We start from the raw sequence: 26479 nt of genomic DNA, 5'->3' as shown, positions 1-26479 counted from the left end.
GAGCTCCTCGGGCCGGATATCTTAATAGTAATCCCATATCAAGGATGGGTACCTCGAGCGCGAGGATTTTGGTCTTGAGTCACGCGTTTGTATGTTGTTCGCTTGGAGACGAGAAACGAGAGTGAGGACGATAACAGCATAAGTCTGGCATGTCAAGTCCACGAGCCCTACAATAGCGATATCCTCTCAACGCGGGCACCACGACTTGTAGGATACGAGTCTTGGTGCCATAGGGCATGCTTTTGTCGTGCCATAGCGGAAAGGCGTAAACTGTGAGCGACAATCCGTCGCCTCAAACTCTGAAGCATTAAGGGGTTGGCTGCATCGAGCAAGAACATGGCTTTCAAAGCTCCAGAGACGTCCCTAACCGCCATTGCCATAGTTGTATTGGCTCATGCGAACAAGACTAGATTTTATGTATCTGCTTCGGGAGTATCATGCCGGTCTAAGATGCCGCTTTCTCTCTATCCGATGGCTGTATCCTAAGTTGCGATGGCTAGAGGAAACTGGCTAGTAAAGTAATGGGCGACTGATAACGATGACGATGCTAGCAAATAGCAATGCCTACTTAAACGAGGTCTGCGATTTATAGTGAATTCAACTCCGAACTGACAGGCCCTGGCAAACGACCCAGACCATCCACTCATACCCGTTTTAAGGACAAGTACGGCAAGGATGATGATAGTCTTGACGACGACAACAATAATTTCTGTGACCTTGTCCTAGCATATCTACAGACCTACGCAGTGGGTTTTATGTCGATATCAATCTCAACTTCGCACCTGCGCCTTCCGCAAAATTCAACTCTCCGAAGTATCGCAGTGACACTAACCAGTTGCCCAGTCGAATTTACCCATGACCGCCTGGTCTCTCCATGTAATACATCGTGGGAGGGTTGAATGTCGGCACTGCCATCGGATGAGTCATCTTCCGCATCGCCGAGTTTCAAAATCTGGCGGAGCCAGCCGGAGTCGGAGCCGGCTAGATCTCCGAGAGAGTCTTGAGACGGTCTTAGAGTAGTTCTGCGGTGCACCCTGCAAACCGGGGGGAAACGACTGCTTGCCCACCAGCCTCTATCGTAAACTGGCGCGTTAATCAGTTTATCTAAGTCAGAAAATCCCCAAATGACGAAAAACCCATCTCCAGATGGATCCAAGAAACCGACGCCGCCGCAGTAATACGCCTTATGCAGATGGTGCATTCCGCGGACCGGAAAATCCAATTCAATCTGGAACATTGCTGTCGCTGGCCTCGGAACAGTGCGGGTGACCTCGAGGGTACCCAGTCCCTGCGGATATATATACACAACGGAGGGGATGTAATATGCCATGCCTGGGAGAGGCTTTGATTCCTCATGAAGCAGAATGTTACGTCTCTTTAATGTTGATGGGTCAAACGTGGCTTGCAACGGGACTGGGCCTTAACTACAAGTTAGCATGGCCGCTAGAGATGTAACAGTGGTATTGACCGGTGATACTCTTACCTTCAAAGATGTCTACTTTCTTTACTCCCGAGCAAATTCTGAGAGGACTAATAATGCTTCCATGTATCTCCCGAATTACAATGTACGAATCATCTTGGGTGTCAGCCCTTTCCAGGAGCAGACCAACACACGAAAACTCGTCCGCTCCGTCTCCGCAACTAAGCACCCCGGCGCGAACTGGCCCCGTATCCGTCGCTTAGGCTCGGTTGAACAGTGGAGGGTGCATGGCGCCAGAGGTACATCCAACTCGAGACCCCGGCCGGTCAGTGTCATCAGTGAAACCTCTGAAACATACTGTGCGGGCCGGAATTGCCCAGATTTATGGAAGCATGATGGACTTGGTGCAAAGATGTTGCTACGGTCTCCCACATACCATGTACTTGGATTGTGCCAGGCGAGAAGAGTCTGATCGTGGAAGTTGCGCGCGATCTGCTCCTGAAGTCGGATGAAAGCTCGGTCTCCCTCTCCGTAAAGTAGCGGCATATTCAGGTCGAATATACCGAGGAGGCAGTAGGCCAAGTCTTCGACGCGCGTTGTTCGACGTTGAGATGCCCAGGACATTTTCCGAGAGGTGCTACACGCGCGGAGAATCTCCCAGGCGGATATTACCGTCCATGTACCGAATTTCCGCGTACCGAATTCCCGCGCTAGTACTGTGACTTCAATCGTGGTGATTTGCGCAATCTCGACGGCCAGGTCGCGACGGTCTCCGACGAATCTCCAATTGGGGTCAAAGAACCGGACGACACCCGGAGCAATAAGCTCCTGAAGCGTCCAGCCCCGGGTGAACCACCTACTCCCAGCGAACTGACTGCCTAGGCCCAAGTCTGGCTTATGCACAGATGGGTCAGGGTGGCCGTAGTCGGCCAGGAACACGTAACAAATCGCAGAATCCTGGTACCACCGAAACATGGAGTTGATGGCCTCAGAGAGCTCGGCGCTGCTTGATTTGTCGATGCAGCATGTGTCGATCCATATGTAATCGTACCCGTCCACCTGCGCACGCTTCGCGCTCTGGACAACCTTGCTGAGGCCCTCCTTGCTGTTTAGGAGGTTTTCTGGCCCCAATTTAACATCGTTGTATATGATCTCGTCAGATCCCCATGTATGAGACAGAATCGCGTATTTTGGTCTTCCATCCTCCGACGGGAATATTTCGAGAGCGAGGGTTCTCGTGTTGAGGAGTCGCATTTCTGTATAGTTGACCTATCTCAGCGGGTTGGGAATATTCGAACCTTCGAGAGGCTTCTCCTCACGGGTTTGGGACCTCGTAATAGAACGACTAAGTGGACGTGGGAAGAGATGCATTCGCACCTCCTCCCGCCCCTGATGGGTCTGTTGACTAGACTGCCTGCGCCATGCGTCACCGGGTCAAGTGGGAAAACAAAAACAGGGAGCCAGGACTACGAGCAGGTTCGATCTTCTTTTGTCGCTCAAACATTCACAGCGTCAGTCGGTGTGACACGACACGTCTGATGCGGGGTCTGTGTAAAGGATGTTGAATGTTTATAGAATAATTCAACCTGATCCCGTCGTCGTCAAGAGCGCCACCATCCGACTGGAAACGGAGGGATTCTTCAACTATGTTATTATTACCGAAGCGGTCCAGCACAGGCAGTTCTACTTGTTCTCACGGTCATAATGCAACGCCTGCTGGCACCAACGAGGTGCGACTGCGAGACGAAACGTGAGACGAGGATGATGATAGAGTGCCGATTCTGATTCTGACGTCTTATTCTTGATTAAAAAGGAACACAAACCGTCTGCCAGCCCCGAAGGGAACACCGCCGATAAAAATCGTATAAGTTAGATACCTGGCCATAGTCCGCACGTGTTCTTCAATCGTTTTCATCTCAATCTTGTAAATTGTTCGAACGCTATAGAGGTTGAAGCCAGAGATAGCAAACCTATTATTTATTCTTGGTTTCAGCATGTGTGTAGTTCATGAGGAAGGAATGATTCAATGTAGCCCTCTGGAGTTGACAGGCCTCTAATGGATTCAGATGCTGAACTGCCACGATCCCAGTCAAAAGAAAAGGTCGTAAAGGCGCAGCTTGTGTTGCGTTTGGTTTCTCGTACAATGGAGACATGGATCATGAGGCCGGTCTTCATCCGCGAAAGTGTTGGTTGTGTGAAGGGCACTTCGGAGAGTGATGAGCCCTTTTGGCCCAATATCAAATTTATTCTTGACCGAGCCCCAGGTTCCGGCTCCAAATGGTCCTTGCTCCATGTTATCATCAAAGCAGCCGACTGGCCCGCATGTCAAGGTCCACTTACTTCATCCAGCCACGTACACCGGCCCTTATCATGACCTAAACTCCACCGGTGCGGCTCCGATGCCTTGTCTACTCTCATATTGGCGACCCTGCGCAGAGATCCGCGTCGGAGACATTGACTCACTGCGCCACCACACTTCGAAATAATGACAAGTTCACTCGCAGCAGGCTCATACCGAAGAAGGCCCCAGTCGCTCTGGGCGAGTTCTGGATCGCTTATTAATCCAAGACCAAGACATAGCGGCCAGAGAAAGTCACCCGAAGTCGTGAGTTCCCGTTTATTGCGCTCTTTAGCCAAGGGCGAGACTGACTTGAGACCCATGGTCATCCGCGATGGAGTGGAATCCAATATATCACCCCTGTATGCATTGATGTGTGTGTATGTCGGCACTACCAACCGAACCACGTCGGCAAGGCTCGTCTAATGGAACGGGGCACATAGGGCGGAAGAGGGAGGAATAGGGATGACGCCCTGCAACGCGGTCTGCAGTAAACAGTGAGCTGGACAAGCCGGTGCAATGCATTCGCTTATTTCTACTTTTATCATTGCGTGATCATGTCGGACTTCGGGGCCGAATTTGAGTGGGGGAGGGTTTGACCAGAATCTTGAATAAACAAGAGAGGGGATTGGTGAAGGGAGTATGTGTTGGAATATTTGCAGGGATATGGAAACAAAACTTAGCTCGGACCTGATCGGACAGTCCAATACCGTCGGATGTCACAGAATTCCCAAAATACCACTGTAAAACAAGCCTTTTTGGAAGGCAGAGCGTCTTCCAGAGTCGCACCAAGGTCGCACTATAGAAAGGAAAACGTTTTGGGAATGGAGACTGGTTTCGGCTAAGGTTTGTGACGTAGAAACTGTTTCGGGCAAGGAAGAAATTACTGGGATAATTTCCATGGAATTGGCCCACTCTTTCCAACATATAATGGAAGGCAGTGACGGGCCAATTCCTTCCTAATTACTTAATATAACAATGGCTCCTTCCACATTTATTTAATAGTATGTAACCTGATGTTGGGCGCCGATTAAGTATCGGGAAGCTGCATCAAGCACCACGCGGACTAATAATTTACTAAATTCTCCTGCAGACTTGTACATCGGCATGTTGCCCACCATGGCACGATCGATCGTTCGTTAAGTCGAAGAAGGCTCGGCACTGCTTCTCAAATGTCCCGTTCCAAAGTGCACAGATGCCCTCCAAAGGAAACCAGCAATCGGTCCTGTCACTTGAAAATATCGAGACGGAATAATAAGTAGTGGAAAGTATTTTCAGTTTGGGTGAAGAGTTGCCCTGCCACGACTTCTACGTCGTGTTATTGTTACCGCAAGATTGCGCTAGCGAGGCCAGCAGGCCAAACATGTTTATACGGCTCGGTTTCACCGGTTTCCCTCTGTTGCTGCTCCCAAAACTTGTAATCCACGTAGCCGTCAAGCCGCCCAACCTCGTAGAACAAATCCCGACGATATCTAGAAACCGGGAGCAGATGCTGTATCCGCGGCGGTAGATCTGGGTTGCTCACAAAAGTCCTCCCAAAAGCGACAAGGGCCTGCCGCCCTTTCCGCTGCTCATCTTCCACCCTCTGTCTTGACGTAAAGGCATCGTAACCCCCGGCGAAAATTACGGGCGATGTTGTCCCCCAAATGTCCGCCAGGAAGTCTACTGTCTCCGACGAGGCGGCCACAACATCCATTGGACCCTGTACTCGGCTCTCAATGACGTGCAAATAGCTCAACTTCAACTCCTTTAGTCTCTTTACGAGGTCTTCGAATTGCGGTCTCGGGTCGGCCATCCGCATGCCGTGGTGCCGGCTCCAAGGACTGACTCTATAACCAACCCTATCAGGCCCGATTGCATTGGCGACGGCAGAGGCCACCTCGACCGGGAATCGTGATCTATTCTCAATGCGTCCTCCCCATCTATCACTCCTGTTATTGCATACGTCCTGAGTGAACTGGTCGAGAAGATAGCCGTTGGCTCCGTGAAGCTCAACACCATCGAAGCCTGCTTCGATCGCCGCCCGCGCAGCCCCCGCGAACTCCTTGATACACGCTTGAATTTCGTCTTCCGACATGGGTCGCGGGGTTGGCGCACCTGGCCCGGAAGAGATATTGCCGCTGGATAGTACCTCGGCACCGCCTTCAACGGAGGCGGCATGTGCAGCGCGCCCGCACATCCAAAGCTGTGCATAGATGAAGCTCTCTTTAGCGTGGACTGCTGATGTGATTGGCTTCCACGCGTCAACCTGTTGCTTTGTCCAGAGGCCCGGGGTATTCGGTGGCGCGGCAGCACGGGGCGAGACTGCCGTGGCTTCGGATATCAAAAGACTGCCGCGTGTAGAGGCTCGCTGGGAATAGTACTCGATCATGGTTGTGGATGGGACAAAGCCGACCTCTGCTCGACGGCGCGTCATTGGCGCCATGACAACTCGGTGGGAGGTAGTGACATGACCGACTTTGACGGGTGAGAAGAGCGGCGAGTCTGACGACATGGCGGCGGTTACTGAGGTCAACCTTTTTTCTTCTCTTTGTTTCGTGTGACTTGTGAGGGAAAACCCGAGCAGGATGTCATTGAATTCGGCGTGCCAGAGAACTGGGCAAATGGGGGTCCATTGGACACTAATAAATCCTGCAAACTCGTAGAAAACCAGAACAGGAAAGGTCAATAGTGCATAAGCAGCAGCGGTCTTTACCTCACCCCCACCCCCTCCCCCCGGGCTTTCCCTTTCCCTTCCCGGCGACCCCAGAGGCGGGCAACTGGACTTTTGCGAAGACGGTCATGCGCTTCGGGGATCTAGTCAAAGTGAAAACCCTTGATGTCAAGCCGTGGCCAGCGTAAGGGTTTGATCGTTCCCAACCACCTCGATTAGCCCATCAACTCCTTTATTACTGGGGACGTGTTTGATTTTTGCGGCGACCTCGGAATCAGAGAGTACCACTTGCATCGGCTCCTATGTTGGTCACAGGTTTGGGCATTGCAATTGAAAGAATACGAGCAAGTGATACTAGATAGATGATCTGAATGGTATTTACAACAACCTTTATTTTTTTTCCTACTCTATTTTCATTGATCAATGCAGCCTGGGTCTTGGTAAGCCGGGCTATCTTGAACTTCAATAACATTTGTAGGGTACTAGAGTTAGTTATATATATTACCCTCAAACCGGGTGACTTAGGTGTTTCCAACCTGGTGTTCAGCTCAACGCTTGGCCGAAGGAAATAAACAACGCAAGGTCCCTCTCACCAACCCCGCGACCTCGGCGATTCCATTCCATTTTAGGTCAAGTGTCAACTCCCTTAAACCGACCCCTCTAGTTCGGCTCCTGCAGGCGGCTACTGTCTACAAAGTCCAAGGACCAAACAACTAATACATATTGCCGTTTGACCATGCGAAATATTATGGCCCCTAATTCGTTCGCTTCTCCTTAAGCAAAAGGAGTGATCTTTCGTGATGGTTGACCAAGACTCTTATCTCCACCGAGGCGACGGAGTTAGACTCGATGTTGTCGTCGTAGGCGCAGGTCTAGGTGGTCTCCTGGCCGCCATCGGTCTCGCCCTCGATAATCATAGGGTCACAATTCTTGAGCAGGCCACTAGCTTTGGTGAAGTTGGTGCAGGCATGCGCATCCCACCCAACTGCTTCAAGATCCTTCGCCGATGGGGTGTTGACATTACGTATCTCAAAAAGACGTACTCGAACGGCAATCGATTCCTCCGATACGATGATGGGAGTACATTGGCCGACATGCCCCATGGTGTCCCTGAACTGGACTTTGGGGGTAGCTATTTGATGGTTCATCGAGCGGACTACCACTCCGTGTTGCTAGACAGAGCGCGAGCTCTCGGAGTTGTGATCCGGGGTGGACACCGAGTGGAGGAGTACGACTGGAACACACCCGCTGCAATTGTGCAGGGAGGGCTGAGGGTCCCAGCCGACCTTATTGTGATCGCGGATGGTACGCCGTCGACACGCCTGCCTCCTACTGCACGGCGAATTTACATGACTGGGCCTAGTTTTTATCGACTGATGACTCCGTAGGTGTTCAAAGCAGTGCAAGGGCAGCTTTTCAAGGCCACGAATTGCCACCCACCGATACAGGCGATATTGTGTACCGCATTCTTATCCCGGGCCAAGACCTCCTCTCCGACCCCGATATGCGTGATCTCATCTCGCAGCCTTGGGTAACATCGTGGTGTGGCCCCGACGCGCATGTCATCGGGTATCCCGTGAGAGGCGGAGAGGTCTACAACGTTGTCTTTTGCTGCTCCGAGAAATCGATGCAAGACCGCCCTTTTCAACCAGGCGAGAACAAGCTGGTCATCTCTGACAACTCAGAGTTAAGACGGCGCTTTTCCGACTGGGAGCCCAGAGTGAAGAAGCTCATTGAGCACTCCGGAAAGGTTAAAATTTACCCTTTGCCATTCTGCAGCTGAACCTAGTGGATGTGGACTGACTCTCTTTTCTTTGAAGGAGTTTCTCAAATGGCGTCTCTACGATTTAGATCTTGTAGACAACTGGGTATATCCCACTGGCAAGGCAGTGCTACTCGGTGATGCCGTACACCCCATGCTACCATATATGTCCTCTGGGGCTGCCATGGCCTGCGAGGATGCGGCAGTTCTCCGTAAGGTACTATCTACGGCTACTAAAGATTCTCTCCAGACCGCCCTCCAGAAATACCAGTCACTGCGACAACCTAGGGCATCTAAGGTTCAGAAGGCGGGGAGAGTACTCCAAGAGGCATACCATTTGCCAGATGGCGAGGCGCAGCGTGATAGGGATATTTGGATATTAAAGGATGATGAAAGGAACCCAATTTACTGGGGCCATAAAGCTAGAAGACAATGGCTGTTTGGTCATGACGCAGAGGACTTTTGAGAGAACTTGTACATAAGCAACGCTTTAAAGAAACGAACAGTATTTCAACGAACGCAGAGTACATTAGGACTTTTGGTAGATTGCGCACTTCTTCTAACGGGAGTATGGGGATATTTTAGGAGTCAGAGGTAAGGGACCTTTCCTAAGCTCTAGGGAGAGCATTCCCATTATGGGTAATGGGGTGAGAATTTTCCCCGATTAAATTGTATTATACATGGACTTCCCACGTACCCACCAGTCAACTGAGACTATTAGATCTACTTCCTAGTATAATCAAGAGGCTGTGCGCTCTTCCGCACTACGCGCACCACTCTCTCTTTTGTGTTTGAATGACTGCTTCTTCTCCTAACGTACCGAATGCCGAGGTAAAGTCGTCCGCCTAGATCGATGGGAGGAATCTCGCAAGTTTCGGGGTCACATCGAGTATTTGCAATGGTCGCAAACCCGGCAGCGAGGTCCCTATGATATGACGTGTTTCATACCATTCCCAGCAACCTCCTTCTAACTAGATATCAACTAAGCACATGGACGCGTATGTCAGGCCCATCGCCGCGCAGAAGCACTTGCTAGCTTTCATTCTTATTTCGCATTGCTCTTGTCGCACAATCTCTAGCTATGAAACTTACCTCCCAAGACTGAGCAGCGTGCCTTACACAGAAGACACCGCCCGTCCGACCGCCGCATCGCCCAGTCCTCTGTCCTCATCAACTTCACTTGCATCAGGTAGGGCAAACTGTGAGCCTCATTTTGGCAGCTTTAATGATGCCGGATGCCTCTTATATGTCCAGCATACCGCCCGGGATGTCATGCGGACTGGCGACTCTTGTCACTTCATACCCGATCCTCACGTCGCTCTCCTCACGGCCCACAGCCAAAGACATCTATCACCTAGCGCTGACGAACCGAGAGCACTTTTCAGGTATTCTCGGCTCCAAGGAATCGTTCAAGAAACTTTGATCCGGGTGTATCTGTGATGAACATGGTCGGGAGTGTTTGCTAGCCTGCTCCACGAAATATATCTGCCCGTGCTGGGCTATACGAGAGTCGGAATTCGAAGTCTACGCTGCTAAGGCTAAGGCTCGTATGAGGAAAATAAAGTGCGGCGAGCGGGAGACTCTTCCCTATGCTTCAAGTGTGGAATTTACATTTGCGAGGAATGTCGATCTCGTCTAATGGAGCAATTATATCTAAATACTACTACAGTAAGTTATTTAAATTATCACTACTATTTTATATAATTTACTCTTTCCTATCATACAAGTTATAAAATAAATATGACTAACAAAAGATGTCACAGGTGTTGCGACCGCACAACACCCGCTGTAAGTCGCCTGAAATATACTTATTACTGTAGGCGTGTTCTGGGGTGCCAGAAATGGACGACTCTGGGTACTGTACTAAAAAGAAGAAGCCAAGGCAGTGACACGTGAACCAAAACAAATTCAGGGCGGAATTCGAAAATGTCTACACGTGTAATCTGCCGCTCCTCACCGCCTTAGCCTTGGTTCAGCTCCCCGATCCCCGCCTGGGCTTGTCTGACCCTTGATGCCTCACGCCCAAACATCCAGGACTCCAACCCATCGCATGAACCAAGCGCCCAGATTCACCTGGCACATGAAAAACACGAAACATATCAGATGCCTCCAAAACGTGACGCCGCTGCTGCCCCTACTTCGACGTGGGTCGTCCCCACTCCCGCCACAGCAGACGGCTTTGCGTACGCACACGGAGAGTTCTTCGCGGAAGCTTCCGGCCAGAACCGACATCGCCGCGCGACAGTCCACGAATTGAAGGAGCATTTCGCGTCGGGAAGTGACAAGGACCATCCTGCGCATTGGTTCGAGGCGCAGCTTATCCACTATGGCCTCAAGCCGTCCAAGACCAAGTCCGTGGCGCGTATGCGACTCTTCGATGCCGTCAACGCCGGGCAATTGAAGGTGCCCCCTGCTATCTCGAGCCTGGAGAGTACACTGAAGAAGGAATGGGCCAAGAGGGAGAGGGAGGCGAAACAGAAATCTAAAGATAATTCTGGACCAGGCGATCAAGCGGGGACGACGAAAGGGAGGGCGGCAAAAGTAGTCCCAGCGAAGACAACGTCAGCGAAGACAACGGTAGTGAAGAAGACCGTAGTGGAGACGACGGTAGTGAAGACGACGGTAGCGAAGACGGCGACAACGAAGACGAAGACGGCGGCAACGAAGACGGCGAGAGCGAAGTCAACCCCAGCAAAAACGCAAAATACGTCCGGAACCAAGAGAAAAGCCAACACCGCCGCCTCCCAAGCTACACCAAGTGCCTCTAAGAAGGTCAAGACAGCAACACCCAAGGTGGCCGCATCGTCGAAAGCATCGTCTAGCGCCAAGAAATCCACAAGCGCCAAGCCCAAGAGAGCGACCTCAGCCTCAAGAAGCACCCGAGGCGGTATCTCGCAAGGAACCGGGCGTGGGGCATCGAAAAGCGCTTCCTCCCAATCACAAAGCACGGCAGCCCATCCGAATCGAAGTCACGGTACAGAGTCGAACGCACCCTCATCGCCGACGAGGCCCTGGCCTAAACAAATGGCACGGCGAAGTGCCCCCTTCGCCATCCGCGGCAGAATCTCGCCCCCTGAAACGACGTCTCATCCTCGTCATGACGACTCGTATGGATACGATGACATGTATGGCGACGAAGATGACGATGAAGATGGCTATTCCTCGTCTTACCCCAGATATAATCTTGACGAGGGTAACTACGATGAAGATGACGGTTATGACGACTACCCCCCGCGTTATCCTGGAAACAATCATGATGAAGATGACTACGACGAAGATTACGGTGAAGACGACTACGGCGGAGATGATTATGACGAGGAGTTTGGCGGCCTGGAACCTCTCGAGCACATTAATGGCCGCTATAAGATTCGCTGCCCCGACGTGTCTGACAATTGGTCCAATTACGGGGAAGACTTCCGCTTCGTTTTCACCATGTCCGGCTCCGGCCTCTGGGTTGCATTTGACCTTGGAATTATAGAAGGCGTACTGTACTTGGAAGACCTGCCGAGTGATTCCTCCTACGACAAGGTGCCGTTTACATGGCGCGGCCAAGAAGCAAACGGCCCCGTCATATACGGCGACGAGAATGAAGGATGGATACAATTCTTAGGCGGTGGACGGATCGAGGGATGGATTGATTTTCAGAATCTCGAGTTCAAAGGCCATCGACTGCCCGGCCCAGCGACTGCGACCCCCATTACCGCGCACACCATGCAGGGCAGATGGGATGGCTATTCGGAGGAAGAATATGACCGCCAGAACCGAGCCCGATGGCGTTAGGGAGTTGACCGACCCAAGGTACCTCTCGTTGATCCAGTTGAGAAAAGCGAATTCGGGTCCTGTCATGAAGTCGACTTGCTTCGCATCTCTTTGAATTTCTTTGACACGGACGCCTGGTAGACGGCAAATCTCCCAACAGAGAAAAATAAGCTGGGGGTTGTCCTTTAGGTCGAGAGATACTGTACTCGAGAGAAGTACGTTGAGGCGGGGAGGCATGTAGAGCTGCAGATCATGGGGTCCAGGCACGAAGAGGGAATGTCGTGTAAGCAAGCGCAAGGATTCGGTGTACCAGGATCCCAATCTGATCGCCTCCTTGGCCTCAATCTCACATAACACAATTCAGTCTTTCCTCTAGGTATATCAGGCTCAGCTCAGTGTCAGCTAATGTTTAATAACCCACGGTTATTAGGAAGGGAGACAGGTCGGAGATCGGGTTCCAATTAGCTAGTAATAAGTGTTTGCCCGACCAGTTCTCACAACCGAACAAATGTACATGTCCCGAGAAAGACGGCGATATGATAATTGAGTTCGAGGATAGAGCAATGGCTTCTGCATTAAAAGGGAGAGTTGGGCTTGGCTAAGGTCCTAATAGCGCTTTTGCATGCCTTTTCCATTGCTGCTCTCGACAGTTGGTTTAAAACTGGGCATCCATTAATAGAGCTATATTAAGATGATCTCGTCAAGCTGATCTGCCTGTCTGGCAGCCAAACCAAAAGCTTCTCCCTGCATGATTCCATAGATATATGCATCGCCAATAACCCGATGTCGCGGCTCACCTTCGCCCGACAATGTTGGAGCCAACACGAACGGCGCGTGGCCTCCTCCAAGGATGGACACGACATGACCGGGACGACAGTGCTGATCAGCATAGCCAATGTATCCCTTCTGCGTAACGACGAAACTCCTGCCCGCGCTGATGGTGAAGACGGCTTGCTCAACGCTGATCACGTCTTTGTCTCGGGTCGCATTATTTTCCCCAGACAAGATCCACTTCCACCACTTTTCCAGCCGACCTTCAACGTCGCCCTCGCCATCTCTAACCGGCTCGAAAATCTGTCTCTCTACAGAAAATGTCAATTCGCCACATAAGGCCCTCAAGAATGTCCTGGTCTCCACCTGTCCTGCCAACGCCCTTATGTCCTTGGCCCATTGCCGGCGCCTCTCCTGCGATTGACGCCAGCATTCCGGGCTCACGTCACGGATCTCATCGAATACAAAACCATTCGCGGCAATCGCTCCGGGGCCTATTCGTCGCCACGTAGCTTTAGATACGCCCGAGGCGCAGTGGAATTGTTGGACGGCTATACGGTTGGCTACTTGAACCATCATGGTCTCGTCGTTACTCGCGTCGTTCCCGGGGCGGATAGTCCAGTCGGGACAGAAGGAAGGAAGATTGGGAAGCCGGCGTTGACCGCCGAGACTACTGAGGAGACCTAGGTTCTTGTAGTATTGGACATACTCGACCGTGAAGGTTTCAAAGACGCGCTCGACATCAGCGGCGTAATCCAGGGAAATGAGCCCATCGAGCTCCTCCGGGGCTAGTCCGAGAAGGCCGTATACTTTGTCCCGGGGGTCCGTGGCGAGACGCATACGAAATACGCAAAGGACCCAGTGAAACAATCGGCTGTCCGGGGATGCCCCGCTCCACGCCGTGAGACCAAGGAAGTTGTTGATTCCATGCCACACGTCGTGGGAGATGTCATCGTCTTCGTCGACGGAGAATTTGCGCGAGAAGGAACCCGCCTCGGGATCGCAGCATAGACGACCGTGATTTATCAGGTTGCTTGCTCCACGGGCAAGAATACTGGCTGGTATGACGTGCTGGCCGCCGTAGAAGATGACCTCCCGCGCGAGGAGAAATCTGAGTGGTCAGCGAAAATGGTCAACTGATGGGAAGAAAACACCACCCTTGCGCCTTACTCCTGGACAGTCCACACGCGCTTCCACCACGGGAGATAAAACAACTTGATCAGCGCTATGGCCAGCTCATCGCTGTGCGCATCCAAATCCCCGACCGATAGGTGGGAGCCAAGGCCGCGCTGCATATGGCGCGAGTCGTCTTCTGCCGAGAGAGTCAGATACCGGAGGGCTATCTCAATGCCGCCGTACGGATCGCCTAGAAACGCGACAACTGACTTTGCGCTCTGGTAGATATGTCTCATCTCGCCGACCTGCTGTGATCGCTCCTCGAAGTCGGCCTGATTGATGCAAATCGCGTCAACCCATAGGACGCGCACCTGATCTTTGAATACAAGCCGCTTTAGAGCTTGATACAGGTTTCGCGTGGCAGGGAAGTCAAACCCGTTCACGGTAATGTCGACGCAATTCCCCGGATCCCCCCACACATAAGATAGGGCCTCGTAGTCGGGAGGATCGTCTAGAGATTCCACGCTCAGTTCACCCACGATATTATCGGCGGAATCATCCTGGTTGAAGGCATTCGTGGGCTGGAGATGTAGAAGCCGAAATTGCCTTTGGCTCTTATTGAGCTTTTGATAGACTCCCGCCGCAGATTCCTCCATTTTTATTTCTTATTAGAGGTTAGATTAACCTTTTTTAACACTATTTATAGCTTAAAGGCGGCCTCTTAATTCTTTTGTTTTTATTATTATTATTTACTTTCCCCCCCTCTGCCTCTCTCTTATTTTTAGATATTATCATTGTCATGGGCCGACCTTTACGCAGACCCGAGAGCGGTAAGACACGGCAGAAATAGAATGGCGGGACGGCTGCGGGCAGCCGCCCGACAGACGCCAGGGAAATGTGATCGGAGGAAGGGTTGATCGGTGGCGATCACCCCTGTGATCGCACTGAGTGCCCAGCGATCGGTTCCGATCGTTCAAGAGTGAGCGCTGATCACCCTGGAGAACTTGGAAGTGAAACGTCTATATAAACTATAGGTTCTACTATATATCTAGTGTATCCTTCAAGACTCTCCGGCGTCACTTTTGTGAAATTACTCTTCTCCAACGCCCCTGACCTCGCGACAATAGAGCTTCAACCTCTTGCCAGATCGTGAGGGCGGAACCGTGCGTATATGCTCTCATCCAACAGCATATCCTTTTTCTTGCCCCCTTACGTTGGTTCGCCTAGCGATTCCGACAAGTGCGACAGACAACTCACCCAGGACAATACAACAGTAATCAGTCGGCGATTCTTCAGATTCGATATCGATCCAGCTACTTATAATCCGAGAGTGACGGTGTTATCGAATAACAGCATCCGTATCTACGATGGTGATAAAATGTTGACTTGCCACCCCGGGGATTTGTAGTCTCGCCAAGTGAAGGCGAACATTTCATTACAACTACGCCCTGTCTCTTGCTTCACCAGTCTATAGCGGTCTTGTAGTCAAGTGGCCTTAGAAACGACCTTAGTCTTATTTCACCCGTCCTACTGAGAGACTCCGATTCTTCCTGCCGACTTTCCGGAATCGCGAACCCGTGTTTTGAGGGTGTCCCATTTGAGAATGTCAAGTGACTGCGTATTAACTTCGCATACCCTTCCGACCCCCTTAACACACTGAACCTGCTAAACACATATCCTGGGTATACTCGAATCTTGCAGTGCCGCTCACGCGTTGTTCCCTTTTCGCTAACCGAGCCCAGGGGCGTTCTCGCAGCCTAACTCCACAAACATAAAAACTATTAGTGATTATGGTCAATTCATCTAAGAGGTTGGTTCCAGGGATCTTGCACTGTTTGCTAAGGGAAGTTGGATCTGTTTCTCCAGGTCGGGCTAAGAATTGCCGGCCGAAGAATGCGGGGTTCCCTAATCCTGGGTCGTCATAGCGCTGTTTTAAGCAAATGCCGCCTCCCATACATCAACGCAGCTATCGCCAGCCATTCTATAAATAATATTCGCTGAATGTTGCCTAAGTTTCACAACATCGGGGTTGTCGAAATGGAAGGCGAAGTCTCGAAAATCAACAAGAGGTCTGGCTCGAGCCGAGCAACGGTGAGCTGCGATCGCTGTAGAAGTCGAAAGACAAAGGTGGGTCAAGTTACGAGCGTAGGTACACGAGATCTTCGAAGAAGTGCTAATGGAGCCAGCAGTGCCGTAAACCAAGTAAGCAGGTGTTTCATGTGGGAGCCTACTTCCTCGTCAAATAGCTAATAGATTCACAGACGCCGACAGCCCATGCGATTATTGCCGATCAGCCAACAAGCCGTGTTCTTTCAGTAACAGCAAGCGCCAACATAGGCCCTTCTACTTTGTTTCGGAAGAGGAATACCGCCTTTTGCATCAACTGTGCACGAAATCATTCCCCGGCCAGGATCTGTCAATCCCGAACCTACGACGGTTAGCCTCCCAAACTCAGAACGCAACCGTCGGCACACCGGATTTTGCGCCAACCCCCAGCACTGTAGATGCCGAAGACGGTTCCGGAGAAGCCAGCTCAGAGGATGCGATTAGCCTTAGAGCAGGGCGGAGTGATATACCGCTGCCTGAGATAGTCAATATCCACCAGGACCTTGGTTGTCTGATTGTCGATGGACAAGGCGAACACAGTGAGCTTTCACAATATCCGTTTCACAACGTTGCCCTCTAATGCTAACAACTCGTAGGATACGTTGGGCCTGACTCCGGACATAGTTTCAATACTGCCGTGAGGTCATGGACCCTAAATATCTCCAACCTAACAGATAAGGAGATACTGTCTCCGATGGTCAGAGTAACGGCGCCCGCGGCATCGCCTCCGTCGGAATCCCGAGCCCTAGCACAAAACCCGAATAGCCTGCCTACAGAAGATATTGTTCAGTCTTGCGCATCTCGATACTTTGAAGAAGTACACTCTATGTACTGGCTCTACTCTACCGAGGAGTTTTACACACGTCTAGAAGCTACATATTCCAGATCTCGAACTCAACAGTCCGGTTCCTGGCTCTGTTCGCTGCACAGCATTGTTGCCCTTGGAGCATCATCAATACAGCTCCCTGAAAGCCCACACAATGAAGAGCTGGGACGCAAATCCCTCGAGGCGGCCAAGCTACTTGTCTCGACTGTATGTGATCAGAGCGATCTTGACGGTGTGAGAGCTTATATTCTATTGGTAAGTACACACATCAGCGGCGTATCATATGAAATATCGCAGTGTCAGCTAACTGCTATCAGTCTCTTGCTCTTCAATTCCATGGATACCTACATCAGGCATATATGTACGTTGGCATCGCTACTCGAATCGCATTTTCCCTCGGCCTGCACCTAGACAAGTATGCCACGAAACACAACGTCGTGTCCAAAACACATGGCCGCCGTCTGTGGTGGAGCCTATTTCTCTTTGACCACGACATCTCGCTCCAATTGGGCAAGCCTTCCATGTCTGGGCCTACCTATGCTTCCTGGAACCCGCCTCTACCGTCTGAAGAGGTATTAATATATTCGACCTAGAAGTTCTTTAGTGGACTAAACTGTGCTAACCAACGCTATAGATAGTCGGCCCTGGATCCTTTACACCAAATGAGCATCTCGAGCATTGCGTCGGTCTAGCCCAGCTCGCCAAGGAAGTCCGACATAATCTATACACGAGACCAATCCACGAAGGCGTCCAACTTAGCCAGTCAAACTTTGAAGTCTCTTTGAAGTCCTTGAAGCAATGGCTAGATATGCTCCCACAACATTTACATATTGCGCCGTCGGTACCGCCGTTTCATCGCAGATTAGTCGCCATGCTCCATTTACGGTACTGGAGTACTGTCATGCTCGTTACCCGGCCTTTCCTCCTCTGTAGCCTTTTGCGAGTGAACAGATTGTCCGACGTGAAAAAGAGACAATACATTGACGAACTAGCGAGGAAGTGTGTTTCAGCAGCCCAGGCTTCGATCGAGATTTTTGAGGACATGGTTCGCGAAAGCGTAGTTTCCAGTCTAGTTATGATGGATTTTTTCTTCGCTTTACAGGTCGTCCAAGTCATCCTCGCTGCTGCGGCTGTCTACTGTCCGGAGACGTACAAGGGCCAGGCGAAGAGATGTATCGCCATCTTACGCGCAATCGCCACATCTGGTTATCCGAAACATCTTCTCCCGGAAACGATTTTCCAATTGCAGAGAGCGGGCGTATTTGACGATGCCCTGTTCTCTAGAGAGTTGCGCGACGGACTTCATACGAGCATCGATGGTAGCTTGCAGAGATACACAAGGTGCTTAACCTCTCCGGATACATCTTTCCGATCACCACGTGGAAATACTGACACTTAGTTGCATAGGGCTGTGGAGACTCCGGATGTAGAGTCTGATTGGCGCCTGCTGACCGACTTTGATTTCTTCGATGTTACAGTAGAGGAGGATTTCATGGACCAGCTCATGCGAATATCGGACTGATTTATGTTACTCGTTCATACAAGGAGGTTTGAATAGTACTTAACCCAGGATTTGAGAATTCTACTTGGCATGCGGCCTGGCGTGCTACACGCCATCTAGGTATCTGGTCCATGGACTTTACAGTAGAAGTCCATTGGCTTCACGAACCAAACAATCTCAGTGTTCCACTCTGGCTCCCAAGAAGCAGTATCCGGTATAAAATCAAACTGGCGAAGGATGATCTTTGCCGCCGCGGTATCATCGATGCTGCATTCCTTGGTCGCGATACCATAGTTCTAATGGAGTTAAATGTTTGTTTGCGGGAAGGTTCCAAAAAGTATGTCTCTTTGAAGAGCCATAGCGCGTACTATCTCGCCGGAAATGGCCCAGGAATACGCCCAAGTCTTGAATCCAGGGGCGATAATTGTAGAATGGGAAGAATCAAGACTGTCACGATGTCGAAGGTTGGCCTAGAAAGGGACTGGGGCGCTTCCATCCCGGTCGCTCAGGAAATGAGTTCTCCAAGAAGAATATGTGGTAGATGTTCTAATTCGCTCCTTCATTCATACCTATTCGCCTGCATTCCATCATCCTTGACTATTGGGAGGGTCATCGGTTGAGTGAGGCCGATGCATGGATCCGATCACAGGACGTCGTAACCTTACCTCGCCGCCTGGATGACCCTCACAGCAAGCCTCAGATCCAATGCCGAAAGATCTGGATCTGCAATCTACACGTAGAAAGCAACAGTCAGTTTGCATCTTCCCAATTTCGTCCATCCTCCTCTTTCCCCACTCGCACATGTATAATGCTTCCCCATGGGGTAGCGTAGCCCAAAGCTTGATGCTACTTTCTCGTGGGGCCGACGCGAGCTAAGATCGGAACTCGCCTTCCCCATCGGGTAAGTGCGTTACTGCGGCAGCCTCCATGTCACATCGGCAACTTAAGCCATGGACAAGTATAAAGACATAGGGGAAGAGATGGCGGAAGAGGCAAGATATCCACTGGCTTGACCTTGATTACAGAATTTTTCGCCTGTCGCCAACCTTGAAAAGATCATACAGCTTCACCAGAAAAAAAAAAAAAATTCTGCCATGGCGGAACACGCGGACGTCACAATCCGTGCCCACTGGAGGTCTTTCATCGCCTGTGGCGTCGCAGCATTGACTCCCTTCCAGTATGGTCTCGACTTCGGCCTCATTGGCGGCTTGCAGGCCATGCCGGGCTTCCTTCAGGTAATTTGCCTTCCCGTCGATTCAGCGACTTGTCATGCTTATTGGAGTCTCCTAATTTCAGATTTACGGTCATCGGGCCCCAGAAACAGCGATTGGCTGGAATATCTCCACGACGCGACAACAGCTCATTTCCTCCTTGATGACCCTAGGAGCATTCACCATCACTGGCTTTGCCGGACTCATCGCAATCAAGTTCGGACGTAAGATGTGTCTCTGGGCCGCGTGCTTATTATGTATAGTCGCCAACATTATCATGATGACGACTACGCATATCGGAGCTCTCTATGTCGGCCGCTTGCTCATCGGATTCGCAAACGGTAGCTTCGTTATCTTCTCTCAGCTTTATATCCAAGAGATAAGCCCAGCAAAATATCGTGCCCTGTTCTTTAATGCATTCCAGTTCTGTGTATCCTTGGTGAGAAGCCCCAAAGCTGCATCCAGACCGTCTTTTTTGTCATTGAATTTGGAATGCTTACGATCCCGGCTTCGTCGCTTAGGGCATGCTGATCGGTACTGTCGTCGATTGGGCAACTGCCAAGAGGCCAGATAGGTCTTCCTATCTAATCCCCCTTGCCGTCATATACGTTATACCTGCATTCCTCGCCGTCTGCCTGTTCTTTATCCCCGAATCACCACGGTGGCTCATCGAAAGAGGCCAATTCGACGAGGGGTGTAAGTCCCTGTACTGGCTTAGGCCCGTTAAGGAGGATGCCGAACACGAAGCCGCTGAAATCCAACGCGCCATTGAGCTTGAGCGAGAGTCGAAGAGTGATGCTCGCTTCTGGGACATGATTATGAACCCCATTGACCGACGACGGACTCTTCTTTCAATTGGCGCCGTGTCCTTGCAAAACGTCCCAGGATCCATGTTTATCATTCGCAAGTCTTGCCCTTTCACATTAGCATGAAGAATACCTCGACTAACCTATGCCCTGTGTAGCATATAAAGCATATTTTCTCACTATCGCCCGAGTTAAAGAACCATTCGCCATGACCAATGTTCTTAGTGCAATCGGTCTGGTAGGGTTGCTTGCTAGTGCATCCATCGTTGTTCGGTACGGCCGCCGTCGCATACTCCTGACTGGCAGCCTCTTCATCTGCGGATGCTTGCAGCTTATGATGGCCGTCACGTACGATAAGCACCCCGGGACTCCGGCTGCGGGTAAAGCTATTGTAGCTCTGTGCAGCGTCTTCATGTTTGTCTATGTGGTAAGTCGTAAAATTTATGATTCTGTAACGCTTACACGATATTTACCATCAACATTACTAGGGCGGGGTTGGCCCGTATTCTTACCTAGTTGGCGGCGAGCTTCCTTCCCAACGTCTACGGAGCTACACATTTGGCGTCTCTTCGGCTATAGGCTTCCTCCTCACTTGGATTATTACCTTTACTGCGCCGTACTTTATCAACCCCGATGCTCTGAATTGGGGCCCTAGATACGGATATATTTGGTTCCCCTCTTCTGTAATTGGAGCGCTGTGGACCTTCTTCTTCCTGCCCGAGCTCAAGGGCCGGACGTTGGAAGAGATTGACGAGATGGTAAGGCCTCCTAAGTTACTTCCTCCCTCACAGAAATTCGAAGACTGACCACGCCTCTCATTATCAGTTTAACGCAAAGCTGCCGGCTAGAAAGTTCAGGACTTACCAATGTTCGGTTCTGGTAGATAGCCGCGAAAAAAAGGTTTCGATTGATGAGCCAGTTGTTGAGGTTGAGGACTGTAGGCACAAGTAGGAGCTGAATGACATTAATCTGTCACAAAAGTTATACCAAGCTCTATGAGGCGCTGAGACTATACAACCAGGCGGACAGTGGTGCCGACCCCTTGATCTATGTCCAAAGCTATCAATCAGAAAGAGAGGTCTCTACGCAATCACATCATAATTAGGCCAAGAAAGCATCTATTCGAGGCTGGCTGACGTTCAAGTTATTCTTCTTCGTAAAAACTTAACCTTTCGTTCGTTTGATTAGTTTGATGCACCTTCGTCTGATTTCCTGACTAGTCTTCTCCTGTAGGATTCTGCTAGTGCTGACGTGCAATGTCCTGGCTACGGGCTGCCCTGGAACAAGTAGTGTTCTGAGATACGCTGGACATAGAACGTATATGCACTGGTTATGTCATGTACCGTGATATCATATGCCATTTCAAATCCTAGTCCTTGATATGTATCAGTATGAAAGTCCAGACTGGTGGAGACGGCACAAATGAATCTGGACCTATAGACTGTCTCGCACCTTCAGGACAGGGCATGCGGGACACTCTGGGGGCTTGCAGCTGAGGATCGAGGCAGATTGGTTGCAGGGGCTTAGCAAAGAACCGGATTGATATAAATCGCCAGTAGGACGATAAAAGAGAACCGGGCATTATTTTTTGGTATTCTAAGAAGATTGATAGGCGAGGGAACGGACACAAGATCTTAAAGCACCCAGCACAGACGGCAAACCTACACTAGAGAAAATACAGTCAGCTTTCAATCTAAGTTCGATATTCGCAAACCAGGTGAAGCCCAAGCTGGTTTTTATATCGAAATTAAAAGAGGTCGGCAGAGTATATACAAAAAGCGAGTTGGCAGCTGTCGCGCGGTATACAAACCTCGCTGCGGATGAGATGTCTTCCTCTCTCGTGGATTATGAACGCACTCCAACTGATGTGAGGGTATTGGGCGAGCCCGCAACGGGAAGCGGGGTTACGATCTATGTCTTTTCGCCTATGAGGATCTCATACTCTTGAACGTGATCGAGGGAATGCATATACGGTGCCTTGCAGCCCGGACGGGTTGACATTGGTAACCAGCAATTCGAATGGGACGGTCTAGCTCCTAGAATTCGACACTTGCGACTGCTCTACCGAGTAAATGCTGTGGACTATGGGGTTCGTGGTATCTCGTTTAGCGGATAATCTCCGATGCTTAGATGGTCAGAGAATCCAGTGCAACATGTGGGAGCCAGCCGTGTTATTGACTCTGATAAGCTAAGATGGCTCTGCAACAGAGACAGCCGAATACGACCGCATCACCAAAAACATCGAATTAAAGTCACAAGTATAAGCCTGCAAGATTCTGGTTAATTCTTCCTCGTCGGTAGATGGGACGACTCTATCTCTCAAAACAACACCGCTTCTGGCAAACAGCGAAAGCTACTCTACCACTAGGGCCATGAAATATCTATCACTTTAGGGATCGCAGAAGAATTTTATTGCAACCAGCGACACCTCACGCCATTTTGTCATTTACTTATATAAAATAAAATATACTAAAGATTATAATATTTAAATATTTCTTTATTTAAATATACTAAAGAAATATGTTTATATATAGATCTATATCTTTATAATAAATATATTTACTATAATATAGAAGAACTAAGTATTAGCATTTTTTTTTATTTCTATTTTTGACGGTGCCTATTTTAGTAGCCGATTTAAAGTCGAGTACAGTTTTCGAGAGTTACCCGGATTGCCCCGCACCTGCCGCCCCCATTACAGTAATTGTCATGAACCAATCTTAAGGGGCACGTGACATAAAGTATGGGTGACCGAACTTAAAGATTGAAACTGTACATTTCACCGTTTCCGTCTTCCTCAAAAGACACCGTCCTGTTAACGGAGAGTCCCGGGCCAACGGAACAACGGATCAATCCAGGAATTCGGTTCGCCTCCAAAGAGGGAGAACTGCTGATGTTTGTAGATGTGCGCTGATGTGTTGACCAAATCGATACCTCCGCATGCAGGTGATGCACCGTGGTCTGATAAATCATGTTCATGTTCCTCCCTTTGCCGATGACCTCGACCGAGGGAGAGAAAGGCTAAAAGATCAATTCGAAGTTATAAGCTACAGTTAATGCTTGATCACTGAGACCAGCAGGGAGACCTTGTTTATGTTTCTCTCAGTCTTGCGATGGAGACACTTTCCCAGTCCTAGTTGGATTCGAGGAAAGACACATCTTGATATTGTTCACCTGTCAAGTGGAAGAAGTTCAAATTGTTAGGAAAGGACCAAATCGCTTTTATATCTCACACTTTTGGCTTGAATTAAGGTTTATCTCATGTGATTGAGGAGGCATCTCCGCGGCGTCCAATCTCAAAGACCCAAATTGACATCACATTTGCCCACTTGTTATCACATCACGGCTTCACCCCTCTCAAGTTCAACATCATGAGGAACATCATTAGCACCCCGCTTTCAATCTCGAGAATGATATTCTGCCGCGTTCAACCCCCCCGAGTGGGAAGACAGGTGTTATCCCTAGGCCGTTCTCTCGTTTGGCATCAAGCACGACGCATGAGCACCGTGCCCAACGAACGCCTCAATTTATTGCTCAAGATTTACGAGCCATTCTCTAAGCTAGACAAGGACAGCATCGAATACCGAGAGCTGTCAGAGTCTGGCAAAGTCTGGGAGGATTACTTCCAGCCGGGAGACAGTGAGAGATATGGATATCTCAAAGCACAAAAGGTAAGACATGTTGCCCAGCAGCCTTTGCGATTGTCTGGTGACGCTGTTAAATCACGGTATTTATTTACTTTCAAATTTCATAGGAGGGCAAGCCGTTACTGGATGCGATCGATTGCTTCCGGGATGCCATGAAAACTCCGGTTACGGGCCTTGCGAAAGACATGGTCCATAGCTTCGCGCTGCAATCCGTGCAGATCGAGAACAACCAAATGTCGGTCACCCAGGCTGGAAAACTGGACGAGTACCTACGCCAAAATGTCCTTTCACGTTACCCGTTGAGCGAGATGTCTGCCGCAGAAATTTCGAAGATCTCGCTTCCAGATGTCAAGTTTCTGTTCCCGAAGACACATGTGAATCAGATTAATGAGTTGCGCAACCACCTCGTGGCGTCGCACTGGATCGCGGAGACGTCCCCCGCCAAGGCTGGTACCGGTTTCGACGAGGATGAGATCCAGAACCTCGCCGCTCTGACGATGAGAGATCTCGGCTACGGTGATTATTATCTGGCGCCATTCGGCCCCAGGGTGAAATTTGGCGAGTATCGATCAACCCCAATTGGCGTCAGCAGCAACCCCATGAGAGTCTTCCCGTACCACGACGAAGTTCCCGGCTGCATGGAAAGGTTCTTCAAGTGGCGTCAAACAGCACAAAACGAGGGCAAGCTGCACCCGATTATCCTTGCGTGCCAGATAGTCGCCTACTTTTTGCACATACACCCGTTCCCCGACGGCAACGGTAGGGTATCTAGGATGATTATGCAGGATTACATGCTTCGACGCGGCTATCTCCCTGTTTACTTGCAAGCGCTGCAGCCCGGGGAGTATCGGAAGATGATTTCGGATGCGCAGGATGGACACCCCGAGCAATTCGTGAATCGGGTTCTTACGTCTCAGCTCGAACAACTGACCACGTTGAAAACGGAGGAGTTGATGTAGCGGGGAAGATGTTATGTACTCACTCAGGATGGAAATCCTGGCCAAGACTTGGTTTTTTTTGCTAATGTGGAATGACTGGAGGGTGAATAAGACGTTCCCAACGTCGTTTAGGAAACCACATCTGCAGTGGGAAGACATTCTCACCTGGGTTGTCTTGAACCAGAAGAGGTCCGCATGAAGGGCCGGGCAGAGTAAGCATTTCGTCTATAAAGACTCTGTTCAGAAGGCTATTTCTCTAGCTCGAGCAGGAGGGAGATACGAAACCGACAGTCTTTGAACGAGAAATTCGTTCAATTTGTTTCGTGACAGGAGGATCAAGTTCATGTTTTATTTTACCCTGTGCATCAAGGGGGGGGCCGCTGACAGGGCCTAACTAGGTTTGATAAAACACTAGTTTCTACTTTCTCCGGACTTCAGATCATGGTATCACATGAAGGATATTGATGTTGGGGAGCCATGGAATAAAGTAGTCTGGACTCACTTACAGGCATTACAAAGTGGCATCAGAGGAAAAGGAAGGAGCGATAAAATAGAGTTTTTTTTTTTTTTTTTTTTTTTTTTTTTTGGCCTCTCCTCTTTCTATATTCCCAAAGGTTGCAACAACATCTTGCTTACTACGTTTTCTAGACTCTTATTTAGGCTCGCCAACCTTGGTCAGCTACCGCGAGCTCGGTACCACCGTTCCTTTATCGTACATCACAGGCGCTATCACCGTCAGGGTCTTGAAGTTGGCTGAGTCCATCCGCGAAGGGATATTAAAACAATTCACCAACCAGGTAGGAGATTTCGGGGAGCAGGATGAGGAGATGGCAAGAATTCACACAGATAAGGTATGTTTGGACTTGGTTTAATATTCAAATCCTACTCTAATCTGGTAATGTTACCGGCCTAATTGGCCTGAACCGCGCCGTTTGTTTCCTGTTTTCTTGGGAATTTCTGCTTCGTTTTCCTATACTAGAAACATAGTTCTATTTGGAATGAATAACGTTAACCACTCCTAGCAATTTCGTAGGATGAGTTGTGGCAAGTGCACTTGGCCAACATGGATTGTAATGGAGAGTAATGACGGCGCCAGCGAAGACCTGTGATGGAGGGCAGTTGATTAATAGGAGGCGGTGAGAATGTATAATTGTAGGTGGCTGAGTGCGGAGAAATAGATGAATCTTGAGATCTGCCTTGTTAACACTTTTATGCCGTAGTTGACGTGACCTCTAGTTCCTGACAATAACGCTACTCCTATTATTTTCCTAGAGATTTCGGTACCAAACCCACTCAACCCAAGTGTCCCTCACCGCTGTTAAGCCCTGCGCTATCGAGATGCTTGTTCTATCAAGTTCCGTTGGCGGTACGCTCTCCATACAGAACCGGGATATGTGACATTGTTCCTACAAGCATCCCTCGACAGCTTAGAATCTTATTGGCGAACCCTGCAGCTGTGGCGCAATGTTCAGAGTGAGAACCCAAATTCGTAGTGCATGCCAAGTCATAAACTGCAACCCCAACCTCCCACACAACTCCCTCCGTTCGTGGTATGGTCTGTACAATAATAAGGCGAGCAATATGTTGCTCAGCCCCCGAGCCTGGTCGACTTTGTGGATGGGGGA

At 50.1% G+C, this 26479-nt stretch overlaps 5 protein-coding genes and 3 pseudogenes across 5 annotated transcripts; 5 read left to right on the top strand and 3 right to left on the bottom strand.

Annotated features, from left to right (window-relative positions):
- Positions 1-739: 739 nt before the first annotated feature.
- On the bottom strand, positions 740-2674 carry SAPIO_CDS1930 (annotated as a pseudogene; the record flags this gene model as incomplete).
- A 2408-nt stretch (positions 2675-5082) lies between these two features.
- On the bottom strand, positions 5083-6252 carry SAPIO_CDS1929 (annotated as a pseudogene; the record flags this gene model as incomplete).
- Positions 6253-7211: 959 nt separating this feature from the next.
- SAPIO_CDS1928 (uncharacterized protein) lies at positions 7212-8639 on the top strand (the record flags this gene model as incomplete). Its single annotated transcript, XM_016785091.1, has 3 exons — positions 7212-7716; positions 7800-8161; positions 8232-8639. 3 exons carry the CDS (start codon positions 7212-7214, stop codon positions 8637-8639), a joined length of 1275 nt encoding a protein of 424 aa, XP_016645388.1.
- A 1637-nt stretch (positions 8640-10276) lies between these two features.
- On the top strand, positions 10277-11953 carry SAPIO_CDS1927 (annotated as a pseudogene; the record flags this gene model as incomplete).
- A 660-nt stretch (positions 11954-12613) lies between these two features.
- SAPIO_CDS1926 (uncharacterized protein) lies at positions 12614-14475 on the bottom strand (the record flags this gene model as incomplete). The annotated part of the gene is made up of 2 exons (XM_016785090.1): positions 12614-13814; positions 13874-14475. 2 exons carry the CDS (start codon positions 14473-14475, stop codon positions 12614-12616), a joined length of 1803 nt encoding a protein of 600 aa, XP_016645387.1.
- Positions 14476-15856: 1381 nt separating this feature from the next.
- Positions 15857-18273, top strand: SAPIO_CDS1925 (uncharacterized protein; the record flags this gene model as incomplete). Its single annotated transcript, XM_016785089.1, has 6 exons — positions 15857-15888; positions 16157-16464; positions 16522-17006; positions 17069-17323; positions 17386-18092; positions 18159-18273. 6 exons carry the CDS (start codon positions 15857-15859, stop codon positions 18271-18273), a joined length of 1902 nt encoding a protein of 633 aa, XP_016645386.1.
- Positions 18274-19346: 1073 nt separating this feature from the next.
- On the top strand, positions 19347-21220 carry SAPIO_CDS1924 (uncharacterized protein; the record flags this gene model as incomplete). Its single annotated transcript, XM_016785088.1, has 7 exons — positions 19347-19487; positions 19549-19687; positions 19766-19902; positions 19985-20370; positions 20495-20696; positions 20758-21027; positions 21095-21220. 7 exons carry the CDS (start codon positions 19347-19349, stop codon positions 21218-21220), a joined length of 1401 nt encoding a protein of 466 aa, XP_016645385.1.
- Positions 21221-23766: 2546 nt separating this feature from the next.
- Positions 23767-24875, top strand: SAPIO_CDS1923 (Fic/DOC family protein; the record flags this gene model as incomplete). Its single annotated transcript, XM_016785087.1, has 2 exons — positions 23767-23940; positions 24024-24875. 2 exons carry the CDS (start codon positions 23767-23769, stop codon positions 24873-24875), a joined length of 1026 nt encoding a protein of 341 aa, XP_016645384.1.
- Between the last annotated feature and the right edge of the window lie 1604 nt (positions 24876-26479).

Source organism: Scedosporium apiospermum (genome assembly GCF_000732125.1).
Source record: "Scedosporium apiospermum strain IHEM 14462 chromosome Unknown SEQ_SAPIO_0077, whole genome shotgun sequence".
NCBI classification, from domain to species: domain Eukaryota; kingdom Fungi; phylum Ascomycota; class Sordariomycetes; order Microascales; family Microascaceae; genus Scedosporium; species Scedosporium apiospermum.
Note: the sequence above shows the minus strand (reverse complement) of the source record. Positions and strands in the feature narration are given on the sequence as shown.